Here is a 23,401-nt window from a genome sequence, read left to right as displayed (position 1 = left end):
TACATGGAAACTGTTATCAAAAGCTTTTTTGAGTAGTTTACAGACGTTCATTTTGCCAAAGAGTGCAAAATACAAAAAAGAGACTAAGAGGATGTTTGGTACCTATATTCGTTCTCTGATTCGAATCATGGTTCGTGATTCGCTACAGTATTTTCTCTCATAAAAAATATACGTAAATCGAAAATAGTTCTAATCCATGAACCAAACGTTTTCTAAGAAAAATTTTGAGAGGATAAAACGCCAAAGTAGCTATAATTTAGGGGGGTAAAGTACAATTTTATCCAATGAAAATTAGATTTAGAAATAATTAGTTAGAACGTCATTTACTTTTGCTTACGTTGCGTCCTCGTCGTCATTATTATTATTATTGTTATTATTATTTTAGGAAGGTTGCATTAATTTTTTGAGCTATCTTTCCTTCCTTTTTCTCCCCTTGAAATACGTTGTGCTTTAAGCAACTTCTCAGAAGTTGTAGGCCCACGTTTTATGTCATACCCTTATACCAAAGTGACATCATGAACTGAAACTAAATATTATGATGACGCTAACATGTTATGCATTTTTTTATAGGAACATATAGAAAAGGAAAAAAATGAATTTAATTAGCCAATATATATATATAAAGTGACATCATGAACTGAAACTAAATATTATGATGACGCTAACATGTTATGCATTTTTTTATAGGAACATATAGAAAAGGAAAAAAAATGAATTTAATTAGCCAATATATATATATGTATGTACTTGTTTATTTATAAAATTACTTAATTTGTCACTAAAATCTAATAACTTTATATTTATTTTATCTAGACTTTTGCCACCTTTATTGATTAAAAAAACTGATATTTTACTTGAATAAAAATCGAGCCTGAAATGTCCGAGGTCACTTTTATCAAAAAGAAAAAATAATCTGATATGATATCAAATTTAGTGGTATAAATATTAAATTTATTCCATTAAATGACAAAAATGTAAAGATGATATTTTTTTAGTAGTATTTTTATGTTTTTTTTTTTTTTTTTCAATAAGATTGTCCTGGTTCAAAGCAAGTTCACGAGTAGGGCAGAAAAGATTAGGTGGCATACGTGTGGGGACTTCTATCATTATGACACCCAAAACACAATCATTGTGACACCAAAATGTTTGTTATGGTTTATGTCATATATATCTCAAACTACTTATGGCTTTTCTTTTTTTTTTTTCTTTTTTTTTTTTGCTGAAAAAGATGGCAATCATGGTAAGTTAACGGATATGTGATGGGAATCTTCAATGTTTGCTTGTATGCAAAGTGAATATATATATATATATATATATATATATAAACCAATATAAGAATTTGTACTTTTGTGTATATTGAATTTGAAAAGTTACAAAACAATTCAATTTGATAAGTTGTCATGTGTTTGATTTGATAACCAACATAATTGTATTGATCTATTCAAAAAAAAATTTAACTTTTAAGTGTGTGTGTGTGCATATAAAAGCACGTGCATTGTTAGGATTTGATTAGTTATGATTCGTTGTATTCATACAAGGTAGGACCACACTTTCTAGGATTTCTTCATTTATAATCCATTTTATAGGGAAAAAAAAACCATTTAAGATCCTATTTACTAGCTCAATAATGATGTTTTGTGAATTTATTATTATTTATTAAATGGATCGACTAGTCCATTAAAAGCGTTAGAAAAATTTGATTGACTAGAATTAAATAGAAGCATATATAGCTGGAAAGGCTGCTGATCTAAGATTGTTTACTCAAGTCCAGTTAATACTAGTTGCTTTAATTTTTTTTTTTTTTATGTTGGCTAAAAACAAAAAGAGAGAATTATTGGTGAAAAATGAAAAATGAAATTCAAAGGTCCGCTCAATTATACTTTTAAAGACGAGCTTAATTTTATTTATACCACCATAAATTTAACGTCGTATTATTTATTATTCAGATAGCGATCTTTAAAAAGAATTTTTAAAATATCAAATATGAACCCATCAGAAAGAGGAAATGCATTTTAACCATTGAACTACTAATAAATACTTATAGTTACATAGATTAAAAAAAAATTGTTTTTTTTTAGTTAATTAAATAGATAATTTTGAAAGCAAAACATGTATGATTTATCTACTTTCTAGTCAAAACTTCTCGTTGGCAGAAACAAAGGAAGGACACGTGTGGAAAATTTCGAATGGTTTATCGGTTTAAAGTAGAGAAGTTAACAAATTTACTTCTACAAGTTTTTACCAGATACAGCCAAGTGGCCAATACATTTCTTTTTCAAAAGAAAATTAGTTATGACTTATATAGCGTAGGAAAACAGAAAGATGTGTATGGCCACACATTTTCATAAAATAATAGGGTCATTTTATAATAGAGGAGATAGCTGAATTTTTTTAATCATTAAATTTGTATATTTTTTTTTATTTTTATATGATTTTATGCAGATTCGACAGATAAAAAACTTAACTTATTAGTATGTTGACGTATGAGAAAAGATCCCTATAATAGAACCATATATCGATAGTGTATATTTTCTGTCGTCTGATCAAGTCAACATTACATTAAAATAATAAAAAATATATTTAAAATAGATAATTTTTTATACAAAATTTAATAGTCTAAAACAATAAATTTGTAGTAGCTTATTTTTTAGAATAAATTCATTAAAAGGTCTCTCAATTCTTTTTTATAGCTAGAATTAGTTGATGTAGTCAAATTTGTCTCATAAATAGTCTCTCAATTGAAGAAGTGTCTTATAAATGGTCCATCTGTTAACATGTTGAATGAAAACGGATGATGATTATGACTTTTGGGTTATTTAAAGAGTTTAATACTACTCTTACACTTTTTGCATTATTTAAAATCTTTAAATATTTTTTACTTCTCTGAAATTAGTTATTAATTTTTTTTCCTCTACAAATAATTCTAAATTGTTATTTATTGTTGCAACACCGTCTACACAGTGAAGATAATTATTCTAAGAAATATTATTATTGTTACAAATTTTACAAGTATTAATTTGTAGTATACTTACCTTTTTTTCTATGCGCAAGCATCAGTTTAAGTAATAGTAAGGCAGCAAGCGATAGTTTTCTTTTTTTTTTTTACAACTTTTACTGCGTCGTGTTTTGTGATTTTTTTTTTTTTTTTTTTTTACGACTGCATTATGGTCAAATTAAGTTATAGCTCATTTATACCATAATTAAAGTAGTTTTTTTTTTTTATACGTCAACATATTAATAAGTCAGGTTTTTTATCCGTCAAATTTACATAAAATTACGTAAAAATTAAAAAGTAAACATATTCATTCAACGAATAGAAAAACCTGACAAACCATTACACTTAACGTACTAGAGAATTTCTCTAAGAAAATAAATTTTTGACAAAGAGAGCGATATCTCCTTATTTATTTATTATTATTTTTTTTTTTTCAATTAGTAAGGATAAAATGAAGGTGGTACCGTGGTAGTATCCATAAAACTAGGAAAAATAAAAAGTCATGATAGTCCCTCCCAATAATTCCAACCGTAAAAGGGAATAGTTAAGTTCTATCTACTTCAAGAAAAATAGTTGGGTTATTTGATAAAACAAATATGATTAAAAAAAACCCGAAAAAAGGAAAAAAAAAAAAAAGGCACTTATGCTATAGGGGAAAAAATCAGCGACTTTATAGGGAGGAAAAAAAAATCAAAAATTGATTTTACAGAAGGAAAAAATCTTTAAGGACTTGTCAAAAAATAAAAATTGTATATTAATAAATCCTCAAAACAACCCAAAATCATAATTATCACTCAATATAGCGGTTTCCTTTTAAAAATTTAATTAAGAGAAATGAACTATTTATGCAGTGACGGAGCTAAAAATATTTGTTAGTGGAGACTAATAATTAAAAAATTATAAGAATAAGATTATAGACTAATTTTTTTTAATATTTATGGGAAATATATGCATAATAATATAATAACTTATATAATTTGATACTTAAGTGGGGCCTTGAGCCCCCACTAAACTCCACCTCTCCTTTATGTATTTATGAGACATTTTTCAGTTCCAAAACTATTTATTAGACAATTTAACTACAGAGACTAATTTTAAAGAGATAAAAAAAATTCATGAATCCCTCATAAATTTATTCCTTATTTAAAATCCTCCAAATAAACAATTAAAAAAAAAAATAAACATTTGCTACTTTTTAAGCATGCATTTGAAGACATGACGGTTACGGTTGGTTTGAGACAGACACAAAGCGAAGAAGACGATTGGCTGATGGGCAAAATTGATGTGTGTTCTTCCTGAAGATTTGGGACGTGGCATTTTTGTCTTTTCCCTTCATTTCAACGCTGAAAATAAGAATATTATAAATCACAAACTGTCTAATCTTAAAAAGAAAAAAAAAAAAAAAAATTGTCAAAAACCCGCGTGGCGTGGGTAAAGTATTTGCGTGTTTTATGGGGTTTTATAGAAGATTTTCAAAAATGATGCAACTATATACAAGGAGAAATCTTGACTAAGGATTCGTAAATTTAGCAAATTTTGTAATATGCTTACCAATTTTTTTTATTATATCCAACCATGATGTAATAATATGAGTTTTTTTTTTTTTTTTGTGTGTGTGTGTGTGTGTGCAGAAAATGATATAATATGAGGTTAAGAATGCATATCAGTATAAATTTTAATAAAGATAAAATCATTTTGATATCTCGTGTTATATCAAAACATGATCTTTATATTTTATATTTTTAATAATATTAAAACAATATCTCGATGTTTTTAAAAAATCTTATTGTTATTCTGAAGTTGATTTTTGAGACGTAAACCTTAGTACCCTTCTATTTTATTAAATAAAAATTAATAAATCTAAAAAATCATAAACTTTTTTATTTTTTTATTTTTAAAAATATTTTTAATTTTTTTAAAATATTATTCTCTATTTAATTAATAAGAAATGTAGTTTGAAAATTACATATCTTAATAATCATTTTCAGGGTATTATTATTATTGTTATTATTATTATGAAGGGCATGAATTGCATATTATATGCAATAAATTTTTTCTTTTTTTTCCCTATCAACGACAAAATCTTAATTCTTTTTTGTTCTTTTAGAAGAGTAAAAACATAATTTACGCAATTAAAAAAATAATTCACGTGGCATCAATTTTTAAAGACATAATTTTATTGTAACAGTGTTAAATTTTTAAATAAATTTAAGGTAATTTAAATCCCTTTTATATTTAAATAAAAAAACCGGATTCTCCTCTACAAGAGTTTGGTGTTCTTTTTTTTTTTTTTGAGAAATTCTTTCTTGTCAGAAAAAGAAATACCATTTTTTCACTAAATAATTGAAGGTCTTAAAATAAATAAAAGTAAACAGTAAATTTAATAGACTAACTTTACTACTTGTAAATAGATTATATACTTAGTGAATTTGGTATTTGCTATTATTTACTTTAGTTTCATAAAAAAAAACTATTTATTATAATTTCTCTGTCTCTCTCTACAATCCAAAATAATAAAAAAAAGAACAAAAATAAATTCAAAATCAAAGGAATTAAAGGTAAAAGTCAAACTAAGACGTTATCTAGAATAGAATAAAATAAAAGTGAGACGTTGTTGTTGTTGTTGGGTGGGTTCTGACAATTCCAACGCCACACATGAACGCATTTTTCTTTTTTCTTTTTTCTTTTTTTTTTCTTTCTTTTTTCCCCCATATTTTATTCTCTTTTCTCACTTGTCTCCTTCCAGAAACAGCACAACAGGATTGAATATTTTCTCTTTTTCCCCCTTTATTATTTAGTATTATCATAATTATTTATTGAATTCAAACTCATTTTAAAGGAAATCGCAAAGAAAGAAACAAACAGAGCTAAAGCTTAATACTTAATCCTCACCAAGCAAATTACTTTAAAGCATTTTCTTCTTCTTCTTCTTCTTCTTCTCAGTTTTCTTCTTATTATTATTATCATCTTTTTTTACAATAACCCGCCAAATTAAAAAAAAAAAAACCCCCCCTCCAAAATCTTGGTATTTCTGGGAAAGAAAAAGAGGAATTTCGAAGCGTTCGAGGTTGTTCGGAGAGAACAACAAGCTTTCGCTTCAACAAGTTCCGAAATTTCTCTTTTGTTAATCGGTAAGTTCGACTTTTGTTTTTGCTTGTTGAGTTTTTTTATTTATTTAATTTATTTAATTTTTTAAATGATGTGAAAAATCCCTTTCATTCTGAACAGCTGGTTTTGAATAATTATGTGAATCGAACCCTTCCTGAAGAATTTGGAGAGGTTTCTGCTCGTTAATCGGTGAGTGCAAGTTTTCTTTATTTATTTTTTAGAATAATGGTGTGCCTTGCATTTTTTTTTTTTTTTTTTTTACTATTTTGGTATCTTCATTTTTTGAATTGGACTGGTTCAACTATATGTTTTTTTTTTTTAATAATAATGGTGTGAGAAAACCCTATTTGAATGCTCAGAAGTTGGTGTCATTGACTCTAATTCTGTTGTTATTCTCAGGTATTTTTATATTATTGGTGAATATAATAGAACTTTTTTGTGTTACTTTTTAGAAACTGAAATCCAAATATATTTCTGGGTTTGGGACGTTGGGGCCAAAAGCGCCCTTTAGAATCTTATTGAAGTTGCATAACTCGCTTCAAAGTCAGTACTTTTCATGTTCTATGTAGCATTTTTTTTTTTTAAAAAAAAAAAACATTTTGGTATCTTCATTTTTTGAATTGGACTGGTTCAACTGCATCTGGGTTCTAACTTCTAAGAATATGATTATACTACAGTGTGACTGAGAATTTCATGCCTCTGATTTTGCATATCTTTCTCGACCTTTTTTTTTTCTTCAGTGTATTTTTGTTTCTGAAATATATCATAGTGTGACTGAATTTCATGTCTAAATTGCATATGTTTCTTAACCCCTTTTTTTTCAGTGTGTTTTTGTTTCTGGGCTTCTGGGGTCTTAACAAAGATGACAAACTCTTCTGAGAAGTTAGAAAAGCACGCAAACGCTGCGCCTCATGTGAGGGAAGACAGTGAATATGTTAGGCTGGTTATATCCAATGAAACACGAGCCACAGAAGCTGAGATTTTGCAGCCTCAGGCAGAATCCAGGACCAACCCTCTCCTTTGGTGGGTCAAGGCCTTAGTCTTGTGTGTTGTTACCATTATTCTACTTCTTTTTTTGTTGAAGTGGGGAGTTCCGATTGTTTTTGAAAAGGTACTTCCGATTCTCAACTTCTTTTACCTTGGTTTTCCTCGTAGAATATGTTAGGCAATTGGCTAGCGCTTTGATGTGTTCGAGATAATTGACCTTTTATAATGACGGATTATGAAATTCTAGCTCAAATGGATTGTTCCTTTTTTTTTATTTATTTAAAAGATGTGCATTCTAGAAAAATGGTTTAGACTGCATTTGAGCACTTTAAATGAATGAGTGTTTTGACATCCATAGGTTGAATGTTCATTTCCATTGTAAATAGCTTATGAATTCAATGATGTAAATACTTAATGATATTAGAAGACATTAAAAACCTATGTACAACGTATGGAATCGATCACATCAAGACGCTAATGGTGTGATTATACATGTATCTAAAGTCCCAATAAAGTACAACATGAAGGACAGATAGAGAATTTATATTGTTTATTTGCAAGGTCACTTGATCAGATATGTTTTGGGGTACCCAGTTCACCAATCTTTTGCTTTGTAGTTGATTTCATAACCAACTCTTTTTTTTTTTTTTTTCTTTTTAAGTTCTGTCAACAGATTTAGATCTAGGGGATAAATAATGTTTTTAGAAATTGAATGTCTTGACATAATAACGACAGAATAAGACTATAGGCCTCATGGACACACCATCCTGACCTGAAATAATTTGAAAAAATCATACCACGAAATGTTCTCTTCCTACGTATATGTTTAATATTCCCTTCCTATATTTGTTTTTTCTTATTAGCTTTATGCAAATATTTAGGGGTTTAAACATATAAATGATCTGTTAGAGAATAAGTAGTTTCATAGAAACTGTCTGCTCATTAATTTTTATGTTAAGCTTTATGGAGTTGAATACCTTTTTCCATGCTAGCTTGTGATGTTATACATAATGCACTTGACTCCATGCTGATCTCTCTGGAGAATGAATTGGTGTATGATTGCTTTAAGTATTTTTTTTTTTTTTTTTGGTTTATCTTGTTTTAAAGTGTAAGAATTTCGTTGCAGGTTCTCATCCCAATCATGAAATGGGAAGCCACTGCTTTTGGCCGTCCTGTTCTTGCTATTGTTCTTGTCGCTTCTCTGGCGCTGTTTCCTGTGATCTTAATTCCTTCTGGTCCATCCATGTGGCTGGCTGGAATGATTTTTGGATATGGTCTCGGCTTTGTTATTATCATGGTTGGGACAACTATTGGAATGGTCCTTCCCTATTTTATTGGTCTACTGTTTCGCGATCGCATCCATGTAAGATCTCCTTCATGTTTTGACCGTCGCAATTATTTTAATTGTTTGAAGTGAGAGAAGAATTTTGGTAAACACATTACCGTCGATCTTTAATCTTCTCTTAATTATTCAGCAATGGTTGAAAAGATGGCCGCAGAAAGCTGAGATGATTAGACTTGCCGGGGAAGGGAGCTGGTTCCATCAATTCCGGGTCGTAGCTATCTTTAGGATTTCGCCATTTCCATACACAATTTTCAACTATGCAGTTGTAGTGACAAGTATGCGATTTTGGCCCTATCTATGGGGATCGATTGCTGGAATGGTGCCAGAAGCTTTCATTTACATCTATAGGTGTGTTCTCCCGATTCGCGTACGTTTTTTCTTTTTACCTTTGTTCTTAATCTTTCTTCTGTCCTGTTAAATCACTCTCGCCTTTCTGCAGTGGTCGGTTAATACGAACATTAGCCGATGTTCAGTACGGAAACTATCACTTGACTACATTGGAGATTGTATACAATATTATCTCCTTAATCATTGCGATTATTACCACGGTTGCATTTACCATCTATGCCAAAAGAGCTCTAAAAGAGCTTCAAAAGGTGGAAACTAACGGAGAAGCATCCGTCTACAACCGTGAAAGTTTCGAGATAGAGAAGCTTCCGCTTGAAAGACCTAAGCATATAGGACTGCCCTACATTTCAGCGTAGCCGGAGTATTTGAGAAATAGCTTAGTTAGCTGGAAAAAAAAAAAAAAAAAAGAATCAGAAGTTTTAGGGGCATTAGATTCTTTGACCTCTGTAATTTTCCTTTCTTCTATTTCATTTTTGTAGTTTCTAGGGCAGGCTTGATTTTTGTAATTACAAAAGGAGGAAAATAAGGATAAAAGAAATCTTCTCTTACATTTTGTATAATAATATTCAAAAGGTTTATAATAACGTTGGCTTCTTATAGTGTTTGTTATGGATGAAAATATGCAAATGGGGTACCACGGCCTATTGTTAGCTTCTTTGGTGATGTACTAGAAATCTAGATCTAGGGTAATACGGTAGTTTTCATACAACGAGAGCAAAAGAGTAATTTGACTGAAAAGTTCAAGAAGTCTTAGAACCTCCTTTTCAGGTTAAATTAGCCGTTTCCTTGTTCACTTTGTGCATTAGAAACTCTCATGGGGAAAGATGTGATTTCAGCACAAAAATGTAACGTTCCCTCTGCTATATAGAGCCCGATGCAGCGGGAGCGTAACATCCCTTTACTCTAGACTGCATCGGAGCCCCCCCGAGAATAAGTGTCACGACGACGGAGAAGGCGGTTTGATTTCAAGGTTGAGGTGAGTTGTAGATGCTGCCGTTCCTTCGTCAGCAGCAACCGATGCTTGTTCTGCGATTTGAACTATATTGGCTTGCTCTGCGATTTGAACAATCTCAGATAATTCTGCATCCATTTTGTGAATCTCTGTCCCCTTAGCATTAGAGCTCTCTGCATTTTCTCGTCTGAATTTTGCACCTTCAAGCCATCCCATTATAGCTGATTGCTCGGCGAACATGCCTGCCTTGAACATGCTACCCATCTTCATCCAACCACCAAAAGACAAAAGAGCCATTGAGTAAGTTTGGTATGAAAATGATGTGGAGACTTTGTACCATTGTTTACGTGAATCCAATTAACAAAAGGGTAAATTACAATTTAGTGTGGCCACTTCTATTAAATTAGTGAAATTGTATTTTATTAGAGCATCTTCAAGGGAGCTCTCCAAATTTTAGTTAAATTCTAGCTAAAATGATTAGAAAGCTATTTTAATTAACAATTTTTAGGTGACTCACTCTAACTATACTATTTATTTTAACTAAACATAAATTATTTTAATATTTTTTTGATTTTAAAATATAAATAACTTTTTTTAAAACTTTTACTTTATGTCCAAATAAAGAATAAAATAATAAAAAGAACAAATAGCTAGCCGCTCTTGCTAGTTATATTTAGAGCAACTCTAACCATTCTAGTCATTTCATGTTTTTAGCTAAAATAGCTAATGCTTTAGCTTTTCTCTACTCCAACCATTAGCTAAATGATTATTTATTTTAGAAAATACATTCCACACTAGTTAAATATAACTAGCTATTTCATTTTTTGTATTATTTTATTCTTCCAACCATTATAAATGTAAAGGTGCTTCTTCAAACTCAATAAAGTTATATTCATATTTTAAAGTCAGTAAATATTAAAATAATATATGTTTAGTTAAAATAGAGAGTATGATTAGAGTGACTTATTAAAAAATTGCTAATTAAAATAGTTTTTTGGCCATTTTAATTAGAATTTAGTTAAAATTTAGAGAGCTCTCTTGGAGATACTCTTAGCTAGTGGAAAATGCTTTAGCCATAATAGCTAACCATTTAGTTAATGGTTGGAGTAGAGAAAAGCTAAAAAAAGCCTAAATCATTAATTATTTTAACTAAAAACATGAAATGACTAACATAGTTGCTCTTATTTAGATAATACCAAAAAGCGTAAATTATTAACTATTTTAATTAAAAACATGAAATGACTAATATAATTGTTCTTATTTAGATAATACTAAAAATATACCGCATACTTTAAAATATAAATGTGCAATATCCTTTGTACCCTTTTAAATAAACTTCCAAATTTATTTCTTTAATAATATATAAAATTCTAAAAATAACAGAAGCAATCAGAGGAAACAAATCGGCCTTCATTCCCCCCTCCTCATCTTTCAGAATGATGTGGGTGTTCTTTATTCATTTTTTTTTCTTTTCTAACATGTTTTTAGATTGAAAAGGTTGAAAAGACATTTCATGCCTAAACATGAAATATTGGAGGGTTTTTTTTTTTCCTCCCTAAACATGAGATATCTATTTAATATTATCTAAATTCTGAGGTACCAATCCACTAATTCGATAAAAGACAAAGTACTAAGATGTAAATTTCACTTAGAACAATATGGATGAAAATCTAACTAGGAAGCTTGTTTAAAATATCAAACCTGAGTAACGATTGCATACAAGGGCAAGGTGCAGTAGCTGCAGAGAACTTGAACAATGACACTGCAAAGTCATGAGCAATTATGCATAATATGAGAGAATAGAGGTTTTTAGAACACAATATGACCAAGCATTAGTAAGCAATTGACTAAATTTTCTTTGTTGTGAAGTTGAAAGTATCTATTAGTACCTAATAACGAGTCTAGGGATAATAAAGCCAACTTTTTCCATTATGCAGGAATGAAAACCATAAGTGCACTGCAAAGCCAAAGATCAAGAAAAAGGTCATAAATGTAAGAAATTCACTATCTTGGATTATGGTTTATAAGTTAAAAAAAAAAAAAAAAGTTTATACCAAAATCCAGAAGAAGAATGCAATCTCAAATGAATTCTGAAAAAGAATGAAGTGGATCAAGACAAAAACAATGCCGGGTCTGCCAAACCAAAAGTATGCATCTGAAGGCTTCACTCTTGAAGTTCCGTTCTCATCCGTCTTCCTCCTTCCTCCGCTCTGCTGTGCTTCTTGGTCCCCCGTCTTCTTGGTCGCGTTTGCTTGAGCCAGACGGATGATTATGTGTTCTAGCTTGGCGCCCACGAGAAGTAGAAGCTAAGATTCCAGCCAAAAAACTCGGCATTAGGACCATTAAGCTGCTCAAAGTTGCTTGGACCGCTTATGTTTGGTAGAGGGATTCGTTCCCTAATTCGAATCATGATTCGTGGTTCGCTACAGTATTTTCTCTCACAAAAAATACACGTAAATCGAAAATAATTTTAATCACATGGTTCTAATCCATGAACCAAACGGATAATGTCCTCTAGCCTTTTAGGACTACTAGACAACTCAAATGTTGAAAAGGAAAATTCAAAAATGAAGATTTTGAGAGCTCAGATTGGTACTTGTAATAGCATTTTCAATACATTGTTAAATAAATGTGTCAGTAAAGAATTTTAATATCTGTCTAAAGAAAATTTACTCTCCAATTTAATGCTGACTTTGGCGCCATGTACAGCATATGCTAAAAGCATATGCCCAATTTTGATATTTGATTGGTATTAATTAATATATTCACTTTTTCATTTATTTTTATTACAACATGGTTATTTTCAAATCATTTTAAAATTAAAAGTTTTCTTTTACAAGTTAATAATTATAACAAAAAGTAAATACAGCATTTGAAATTTTATTATGCTTAGAGCACAAAATAGAATAGCATTCCAACTATATTATTTTGACAGTTTTTATTGTCAAATATAACATTGACATTGATATTGAAATTTGCATTGGAGAGGGTCTCGTTCTTTTCGTTAGTTCGAATCATAACTTAAGTTTTTACTACATTGTTTTTCTCTAACAAAAATTCAAATTCAACTTTTTCTACTATAATATTTTCTCTTATATGAATTCACTTTTAACTTAAACGAGCGAAACGGACGAGACTAAATATGTAAAATACTTACAATCAATGGCAAAAAGGATAACCAGAAGTATGTGTGCCATCCTACACATAACATTTTTTACACATGAGAATAATCGGAAGATCCCATAAATTAGAAGTGCAACTAAGAATTTAAAGAAACTTACCATCCAGATTCAGCAACAAAAAGAGCACAACAAAGAGCCAAAGGTACCAGCTGTTGTAAAGTGTCAATTGACAAAATTAAAGATGAAATTACATCTTCAGATACAAAATTGAAAAAAGGGCAACTGAAACCTCACTAATAATTGTTCATAATTCATACCTTATGCCAACAACTTTTCGAAAATCAACTTCGAGTGTCCGCAACATGTACTTGTGAAAATCGAAATCGGGTAATCTGGGGCAGTGCTCCTTTTGATAAGAAATGTCATGAACAAGAGACAAGTTAAAGATAAAATTTTTGTTAAAAAAAAAAAAAAACACAGAGAAAAACTTATGGATTGTGATGATGGATAGGAATTTAACGTTGATAAAGCCCTGGCGAAGTGCAATGTAGTCTGATTCTGAGACTGAGCCATAAAACTGTTTGGAGAATGCTTCCTGCAAATGGAGCATAAAAAGCCCTTTTGAGAATAACGATCATTTTTTTAAAAGCAAGATTTTAAGGATAAGAAATTCTCTCTCATTTCCATCGTCATGAGTACAAACTTTTGCTGTAGTTTAAAAATGTTGTGCATTTTTGGGTTGGAAAGATCTCAAAAAAGAATCAGATAGGGGCAATTGTGAAATCATTTTTGTTGCCTTGTTTAAAATTTATTTGTTAACACCTTTTGTTTACAATCATTTTGCAGTAGTTAGTTGATTATTTAACACCCTTTTTTTTTTTTCTTTCTTGCTGGTTTTTTCCTGCAGTTTTCAGCTTATTGTTGCGGTTCTACTTTGTTTTTTCACGACACATTATATACATATATACATATATGTATACAGTATAACTTGATAAAGGTCATTTAACCAAAAAAAAAAAATCTTGGTAGGGTAAAACTAAAAAAGCTCAGACAAAACATTAAGGGCTTTTGGCACTTTTGTCTCGTAAGCTTGTTTGACTCTGGAAACTTGACTCCTGAACTTTTAATTTTAGCAATTGCTCCCTCCAACTTGCTAAATACTTTATCCAATTTGCTTTGAATTTTGATTGAATTTGAGAGTTGGTAATCAAGAGATTTGTGTTAGAGTTTGAATTGAAATTTTAGAGCTTGTTCTTTTGAGTGAAAAACTCAAAAAAATACAACTTGAGTTACAACTTTATTTAAATTCATGTTCTTTTAAGTTTAAACTCGAGTTCAAACTTGAATTTATGACTAAAACTCGAGTTCAAGTTTTCCCTTCAACTTGAGTTCAGAAACTCGAACTCAAATTAATGAATAATATTTTTTCTATTCTTAAAAATGTTATAACTTTTTCGTTTTAATTCTGATTGAGATGATTTTTTTTTCTATGCGTTGACAACGAAAAGACGAATAAAATCTGAATCATATATCCTATTAAAATTTTTCATCAGCATTGAGTTTTTATTAAAATACTATCTAAATACAAATTCAAGTTTTGACTCACTCAAACACAAACTCAAAAAGATTCTTATCTCAAATCATAACTCAACTGTACACAACCAAACACAAACTCAAGTTACAAGTTCAACTCAAGTTATAACTCAAATTCAACTCAAGAATTATACTCAAGTTAAACTCCAAAAGAACAAGCCCTTAGAATTTTGAGTCAAACATGTTGTTTTGTCATCGATTAAACACAACCATCATTAAAATGGGGCACATTGCAACAATTTAGCAAGTTAGAAGGTAAATTACCGAAATTTCAGTTTTATAAGTACCAAGAAATAATTTCATAGAATTTTGACACACATGCATTCATAATATTCAAAAAAATCTTTTCATGATTACTTGGAGTTGCATTAGGTTCTGCATAGTAAGTGTTTGTTAACTTACCATCCATCTCACTAGGGATGCTTTTCTCCAATTTCCCTCTGCATGTTGTTTGAAGAAATCACGGTGAATGCGAGCATGCAAGTGGTCGAGCCCGAATCGAGCTGCAGATCGATCCGAATATGAACGTTCATGTACGCAATTTTTACGAGCGCAAAAAAAAAAAAAAAATCCTCAAACATGTTTGGTAAGACTTGAAGAAATTCTGGTTTGCATTACACTTTTTAGATGCTTTGATGTCACTCCTGATTTTATCCTCCCAATACTTCCACTGGCGTATCTGCACTTGTGAAACTGAAACATATTAGATTAGACTATGGAATCCTCCAAACCCTGAGAAAATTTTATCAAGTAGGGCAACAAAAAAAAATACTCTCCGGTCATATTTGTTTTAGGTTTAGTCGGTTTTGTATACTTTTTTATTTTGACGTGATTGGATTGAGTTCAATCCTTAAAGGGGTCAATTCCGGCCAGATTCTTGACGTTTAAAAATATGCACTACCAGTAGGTATCCCCACACTAGATAGCGTCGTATTTGTACACAAAGAATCTAAAGAAGTATCGGAAAAGACATCATTACCCTTGCCCCTCCAAGAACCATTGTTGTGACACAAAAGATCACATGAACAACTGCTAGAACAAAGATGAAAATGTGAAGGTGATGCAATGCTTCCAGTGACAAAAATGGAACCTTCCCCTGAGAATGAAAAAGGAAAGGCATAAGAAAAAATTAATAATTTGTTTTAAATGTAAGTGAAAACGGATCTCTTCATGCACTTAAATAAAAATAAAAATAATAATAATAATAAAATCCCCGTGCATGTTTAATACAAAAATGATATGATTATCACATTCAATTTTTCTTGAGTTTAGACAAAATCAATTGTCCAAAATCTTCATAAAACAAACAACGGTGCTCTAAAGTAGAAATCTGAAACGTAGTAACTTTGATTTTTTTTTCATTTGAGAATAATCAATTTTATATAGAAAAAAAAAGCCTTTTCACATAGTTAATTTTGTCTAAATCTGACATTAAAAGTGGACTTTGTGTTGTTACAAAAATCCCATGCGTGGGTTGTCCGACTAAGGGAAAAAAAAAAAAAAGAAACACAAAGAATAATCAAACTTAAAGAAAAAGGTAGATTCTAATATTGGATGTTCTCCATTTCCAGGACAAATTGGCCTGAAAAATTGAAGATGAAAGTGATAAAGATCTCAAGCATGTGATATACCGGCTTACAATGCCCTGCGCCGGCCCCGGCAGACAAAAGCCGGCGACCATGATGGACGTTCGCGGAATTCGCCTTCTTGCATGGAAGCATGTCATATGAAATGTGAGACGGGATGCATATTTTGCTTATCAATTTTTGAAAGACGGTTAAGAGAAGGGAAATGAAGCCTAGAAGCATCAATTCTGTTACCAAGCATCAAGAGCAAAATTAGTCAAGTCTTAGATAAATGTACATGAAAGTTAAAGACCGAGAAATGTATATAAGAACTATTGAAAACTCGTTCATATATATAATATATAGCGTTTTGATGGGATATATATGCAGCTATATCTCATGGGGAAAATAACAAAATGGAAAGAATTTTCGAATTAAATCTTTCTAGTTTAGACTCTATTCATGTTAATCTAGTTTACATGTTACCTTCTTTTAATTTCTCCAGGGCTTCATAAAGCGCATCTTGTTTCCGACCATGCAAGAACTGTATTTCCAAGCCAAACACAGAACAACAATCTAGTTTAGAATCTATTCATGTTTTAATAACTTATTCCATCAAAAAAACATTTTTTTTTTCATTAAGAGCGTATTTACAAAATCATAAATAAAAACTAATGAAAAAATTAATAGGATTGAAAAAGAAATCTAACGAATAAGAATTAGAATTATTGATTTTGCCCGTTGGGGCCCGCAAGCTCAAAGGATGGGAAAACGGAAACTTATATTCCAACAGATGTAGACAAACAAATAGCACAATACAACGGTAATGACCCGATAAAGAAACAGACGTATACGTGAGGTTTGAGAATGGAATATAAGCACACTAATAAATGAGTGGGGTGGCGAGTTTAAATTTCGTTATGAGTTTCTCTCAAAAATTAATAAAAGAGTGTCATAGACCCTATATTAAAAAAAACAAATATATAATAAAAAAAATTCATTGATGGAAAAGGAAACATACAATCCAATTCAATCTTTAGTATTTAATATGGCAAATTTGTAAATAAAAAGAAAGAAACAAACGAATAAAGAAAAAAGTAATCTAATGTCCCTAACAGATAAAGGATTATTATGGTCACTACCTTGGTCACCCTTAAACCTTTTTATTATCACAAAAAGTAAAACAAAATTAGAAAAAAAAGGCACTCAGTATTTTATAAATGGTGGAAGATAATTGGTAAGAAAGTATTCTATAGGGACGAGTATAATTGGGACTTTTGCTTCTAATTCTAGAATTGTACCAATTCTCTTCCTTCAAAAGCAAACTAATGTTTCTTTTTGTTTTCTTCTTGATATAAACTAGTTTTTATTTATTTTTTTGAAAAGAGAAACTAGTAATTTTATTCATCTAAAACAATGTGAATGACTCATTTTTGGTCAAATAACATGACCCAGCTGCATATTATAAGTTGTGAAAATAATTGGGAAAAAGATAATCAAGTGGAGGGGGCATGTTGCTTTAACTTACGGTTCAAGGAAGCTCATTTAACAAACAAAGGAGCAAAAGCTCTAAAAAAAAGTTATTTTCTACCAAAAAATAAAAAGTTTATGGGGTTCTAATATTATGGAAAGGCTCGTTAACAAATGGAAAGATATTATTGAGTATTTACCTCTACAATGTGGGTGCTGAGTTATAGAACATTTTTTCAAAAAAAAAAAAAAAAAAAAAAAGATGATCCCCTTTCATTTTCTTCATTATTTATTTATTTGTTTATTATTTAATTTTTTGAGAAAATTCTTCTTCCTTAATCTTCCCTTCATTGACCAAACTGGAAAATATTTTAAATGCCAAGAATACCCTTTAAGTTAGTAGTTTTTTTTTTTTTTCCCCTTCAACCTTGGAACAACTTTTATCAGAGTTTTTCAACCCAGTACTGACAAAGAATGACAAATAGGAAAAGGCCAAGTTTGTTGTGGGCATTTTGATAATTTCAGACACTAATTTTGATCAAATGTTATTAGGATGATAAGGTATATGCAAGCAACTTCAAATTTAATGGTATTAGTCTGTACAATATTCATGGTAATTGTGCAATGTTCAATCTCATAATCTACCATGATAATATCTAACATTTTTTCCCTCCAAGTGGATCCATGAGGTGTCTTTTTTCTTTTTTTATTAGTGCATTTAATTTTGTTTTCCCACACTTGAGAGCTTTCAAGATGCTATCCTAATCAAGGTTGCCAACGGCCAACAATGCTAAGAAGTTCATGACATGTCCTCAATCTGCCTACAAGAATGTTTTATTAGGAGCATTCTGCTGCATTTGGTTCCTACCAAGTGTCACAAGTTTATTTTTTATTTTTTTTAAGGGATCACAAGTTTCTTTTTTAATACAACATTCCGGCGACGTATCAAAATACGTGTGACAGTAAAATAAAATTAATAAATATGACAAAAAATAAATTTACTGTCTTGTATACGTGATAGTTTTAATGTGCTGACACATGTGTAATGATTATCTCACGATCTTCACAAGTGGTGATAAACATTTTTCTAGCAAAAAAAAAGGGTATTGATCTCGCGGCTCTAGTACTATGTCAAGAGACAAATTTTACTGACTTAACCATCTCATATCTAACATATCAAATTCAAGAATGAGATTATTACCCCAAAAGAGGGATATTTGTACAACTAACAGTTGTGGCATAAGGAGGACAAAGAAAGAAGATGCACAAAGGAGTTAGAGGAGCACAAAAATACCTTTCCGAGTTTATGAAGCGATCGCTCGGCGCAGAGAGAGATGAGAACGATGACGAAGCAGACGACGGCAACCACCCATGTTGGTGTATACTCTAAAGAGTTGCTGCCTTCTTCCTCAGACATTTTTCTGCGCCCAAATTTGATGGCTGCAGCTTAAGATGAATGCCCAAGTTAATGATGTCTTTTTATTTGACACCTACAATGGAATATCTAACTGTTATACAACTGGCCAAGCATATATTTTTCTGGGGTAAAGAATGGCATATATTCCAAAACCGTAAAAGAAGGGAATATGGCATTGGCAAGTATGAGAAGGAAGTAAATTAGGAGGGGAAAAAAAAAATCTAATGAGAATGACTGCCCCTTTAAGTAACATATGTACATAGTTTGCACTTTACAAGAAAGAATAGGAAAAAGCTCTAATTTTGATCCAAGTGGAAAAGAACTTTAAAATTTAAATCAAGCTCTGAATTTGCTTAGTCTAGTAATGCCCATAATTCAAATGAACTCTGCTACCAAAACTATTAGTACGACAAGGATTCTATACTTCAAAGTTCAATATATATATTTTTTTTTTCTAGTTTGGTTAGAGATTCTGAGTATGAAGGAAACAAGAAAATCACTTGGCAATGGGAATACAAAACCGCATCGGATAGAGAATGAAAAACAACCAAAGAACAGGCTGCCACAAGAGTATTAATTGAAATTTAGCAATCAACAATTTCAAACTGTTTGATTCCAGTGTTTCAAAGAATACAAATTGTTTTTGTTTTTGTTTTTTTTAGATTGCACTGCTCTTTACAGTCAAGGTTATTCGAGTCTCAAACACTACCACTGCAGCAAGTTTTTAGTTCGCTGATTCGAGTTTTTAATTTGAGTTAAGATGTGACTTTATGTGAGAGTTTTTTATTATAACAAAAAAGTTAGATGTGATTATTTCTGAAAGCTTTTTACTGTAGTAAAACTCAAATTCTAAACTCGAATCGGTAAAATGAACGGGACCTTGGCGTGGTAATCTAATTTTGAGGTATCATTTTGAGACTTGATTTTGTATAGATGACATTTTGTGTTAGTAATGAGTCGATATAGATTTATGTTCACCAAGAGGAGATTGAATAGATATATTCATATACTCAATGACGCACGGTGAGTGAGAAATTGACATCTAAATTGAATATTGTAATTTAAAAACTGCTATAACGTTTTAATTTCATAATTAAGTCGTGAATTAATTCTGAGAATAAAAATGTTAGTAACAGCAGATTAACGTTTCAATTAATTCAGGTTAATTCTAATTAATTCTAAATTAGTGGTCATATGTCCTCCGAGAGCCCTGTAAAAGGAACCCTCCTCTTCTCATTTCAACGCACTATGTCACTCAGAAAATCTTACTTGCTCTAGTGTCCTTTAGGCTCTTGGTGTGATAGAGTGAAGACATAATTCGGTTCACTGGAAGCAGCTTTGTTGTGCAACCTTCCTACTAATGAGTCGTTGTATCTTAAGAGGCGGACGTAGAACAAACCTCTCGCACTGACGGCGGGGGAATCTGCTTTAAGAACACCATGTAAAACACGGGCCTCGACTCTTCCTCATCACTCCATTTCTCTACTTTATTTCAAATTATTATTTTTACAGTTTGTAAGTCACACAACATTCTTAACGACGAGATATCAGGACCGCTGTAGCATCTCATGGATTCCAAGGCGACGGAGGTGGTGGTGGTGAACTCGGGGAACATTGAGGAAACCGCCGAGAAAATAGCACTCTTATCCCCAACATTCTTTTCACCAGACAACGCGACAAGTGCTGCAATCAAACCTGCATTGCCTGCAAGAGTTGGTTCCGCGTAGTTGTAATTAGTACGAACATCATGGAAACCGTCATCCTTATCGGGACCAGCAACCATGGCTCCAACAATCACATTAGGGTTTGGCTTCTTCGTGTCCCTCCATTTCCAACCTCCTTTACAGTTATACTTGATCTCGTTATTGGGGATGAAAGCACCTCTGTGGCGGACATGTTTTGGGTAATGACTACCAAAACCAACTAGATAACTCATTTTCCGAGGGTTATTGCCAAGGATGTAATCAATCTGCCAAAACAACAAAGTAACAACACAATAAGTCAACTGTCATTATTTTCCAATATGAGCTTCTATTAGCGAGTAGAATTGGTAAGCAGAATTAAGTATGGACATCTGAGTCTTCACAAAATCACGCAGGACATTGGTAGAATAGAAATCGGGTCCGCAATACCATCCAGGTGTATCTGCAGCATCAAGATAGTCACTGAAGAGGGTCGCCAGAAAAGCTGTATTGACTACATACAGAAGAGGCTGAGGTCTTCCATGATTCAACTGGATTAAGCCTCCTGGAAGAAACCGTTGCGATATTAGTACCCAAAACTGAACCACAACGGGAAATTTTAAGTCTCTGCTCAAATAAACGTCAATGAACCATAAAAAAGATGTACACTTCACAAGGAATAAAAAGGCAACAATGTAAAGATTCAATGATTTGGTGAAAATCATCACCTAAAAGCTAAGAACATTCATGTTAGATCATCAAGAATTAATAAATCTGTAAGCGTAAGCGTACCTGAATTCATATTAACTGATTTCTCTTTAGAGTCGTGCAGTTTGTCTTTCAGATCACTACGTTTTCTTAGAGAACCCTTTAACTTTCTCTATGTACTCTTTTTGATGATGGGATGTCAAAAAGAATAGAATGTCACGTGCGATTTGGAGACTATAACCACTATATATAGATAACTTCTCTGTTATCTTTTGGTATTTCTATTTTAACTTATCATAAAAATAAAAACTACCCTTAAGTCTCCACACATTATGTAATGACTGAGAAAATCCCAGACCTTAAATAATACAATTTATGTATTTAAGCCAAGAATTTTCTTAGATAAATATTATGTGACTGAAGGATTTATGGAATTAATATATGTATTCCTAAATTCTATAGCAGATTTCATGTTAAGTTCATGTTTTCGATCAAGTAAATTCGATCGATAAATTCTCGCCGTACTTTAAGGCAGAATAATTTTCAGTACAAGTATAGTTTGAGAATCTTAATTTCAAGAATCTCCAAACACAGCATGATGTTAGCAGCGTATAAAAAAAATGCACTCACATTTTAAAAGAAGAGAAAATCCTTAATTGCGAGACAGCTAGGTTAAAGTTAGAAGATAAATACCCATAGTAGAAGGGTACAATGTGAACTCGGGAGTTGACACCGTCAGAAACAACGTCATTTTCGGGAATTAACGCAGGAAAGTTAAATTTAGAATTTGTTCAGTCTAGAATTAATTTCAAGACTGGAAATAGTTCAAGATATTACGCGAATAAGAATTTAATGTGATATCCAAAGCAGTCAAGGATTTAACATTTAACTGTAAATAAGCAGTAGAAAAAGGAACCGTCAGAAATGGAAATGAATTCCTGTCAGCTAAGTTACTTTCTTATAGTCAGTATAATTTTATCAGTTTCAAAGGGAAACTAGAGGACTTTATGTTAAGGTGATGTGATGTTAGTGGTTGAAGGGGAATTAATGGCAAAGTTGCTTCTTCTTTTCTCCTTCCAAAACCGGCCAAGAAAGGGGGACTTTAACTAAAAATTTGGTTGAATGATGGAGTGGAATTGGTGTTAAAAAAATAATTTCCAAGTTGCCTATAAAAGGAACCAACATAGGATAAGCTTTCATTTTTTTTCTCCTAGCTTTTTCCCCACTCAAAAATCCGGCCACCCTACAACATTTCCTCTCAAATATTTTCCTCCACTCTTCCAATCTTGAGCCACTAGCAAACCATAGAAGAAGAAGAAAGAGATCAAAGGGTCTAGGAGGAGATTAGTCAATCATTCCTCCAAGGGTAAGGAAACTCTAAACTCTCTCTTTTTATGTTTTAAGTAAAGTTTGAAATGTAGAAATATTCCTCTTAAATTTTCTTATACTTTCTAGTTCCAAGCCATTAACAAATCTTAGAGGAGTTCAAAGGTTTTCAAGGGAGAGAGAGAGTTCTTCAAGGGTAAGTTCTCAAACTCTTCTCCATTAATTTCTAGCCAACTTTAAGCTTGGATTTATGGATGTAAATTTGTGGTTCTTGAGGAAGATGTGTTGTAATAAGGGTGTGTGAGTTTTATGTTGGTTTTGTGAGTTATGAGGTTAGTTTAATGTGGTATGATTATGCTTGATTTAAGTTTGCTTATTTCCGGGTAGAGGAAAAATTTCCGGTTACTTTGAACGCGAAAATAATAACCCTAGAGTGAGATTTTTCAATGTTTCAAAGCTTGAACTTATAGCCCTCGATGCTTTGAACATTTTCTATGACTATGACAAAACCCAATTTTAACTCTAAAAGCAAGTTTGAAGCCAGTTTGCAAAAATGGACGGGCTGTCAAACACAGTTTCGGAAATAGAAAAAGGGGCGATTGCTACAGCAATCCTACAACATTTTTAAAAGAAGATTTGCTGCAGCATCCTACATCATTTTTAAAAGAAGATTTGCTGCAGCATCTTACAGCATTTTAAAAGAGATTGCTACAGCAATCCTAAAACATTTTCAAAAAGATTGCTACAGCAATTCTATAGCATTTTTAAAAGGATTGCTACAGC

General features: G+C 31.4%; 2 protein-coding genes and 1 pseudogene across 2 annotated transcripts; 1 reads left to right on the top strand and 2 right to left on the bottom strand.

Moving 5' to 3' along the window:
* Window positions 1–5,821: 5,821 nt before the first annotated feature.
* On the top strand, window positions 5,822–9,378 carry LOC21399548 (transmembrane protein 64). The gene is made up of 6 exons (XM_010090414.2): window positions 5,822–6,126; window positions 6,224–6,292; window positions 6,928–7,214; window positions 8,217–8,453; window positions 8,566–8,783; window positions 8,875–9,378. Exons 3-6 carry the CDS (start codon window positions 6,966–6,968, stop codon window positions 9,137–9,139), a joined length of 969 nt encoding a protein of 322 aa, XP_010088716.1. The 5' UTR covers window positions 5,822–6,126; window positions 6,224–6,292; window positions 6,928–6,965; the 3' UTR covers window positions 9,140–9,378.
* On the bottom strand, window positions 9,199–18,920 carry LOC21399546 (MLO-like protein 13). Its single transcript, XM_010090412.2, has 14 exons — window positions 18,780–18,920; window positions 16,502–16,559; window positions 16,082–16,263; window positions 15,430–15,546; window positions 15,069–15,129; window positions 14,853–14,953; window positions 13,378–13,452; window positions 13,175–13,263; window positions 13,017–13,066; window positions 12,893–12,933; window positions 11,790–12,041; window positions 11,625–11,692; window positions 11,437–11,497; window positions 9,199–9,999 (listed from the first exon to the last, which is right to left on the bottom strand). Exons 1-14 carry the CDS (start codon window positions 18,900–18,902, stop codon window positions 9,721–9,723), a joined length of 1,557 nt encoding a protein of 518 aa, XP_010088714.2. The 5' UTR covers window positions 18,903–18,920; the 3' UTR covers window positions 9,199–9,720.
* Window positions 18,921–20,468: 1,548 nt separating this feature from the next.
* LOC112093862 lies at window positions 20,469–21,386 on the bottom strand (annotated as a pseudogene).
* Between the last annotated feature and the right edge of the window lie 2,015 nt (window positions 21,387–23,401).

Source organism: Morus notabilis, unplaced genomic scaffold (genome assembly GCF_000414095.1).
Source record: "Morus notabilis unplaced genomic scaffold, ASM41409v2 Scaffold1225, whole genome shotgun sequence".
Lineage (NCBI taxonomy): Eukaryota > Viridiplantae > Streptophyta > Magnoliopsida > Rosales > Moraceae > Morus > Morus notabilis.
The sequence above is the reverse complement of the archived record's forward strand: the minus strand, read 5'-3'. Positions and strand labels throughout refer to the sequence as shown.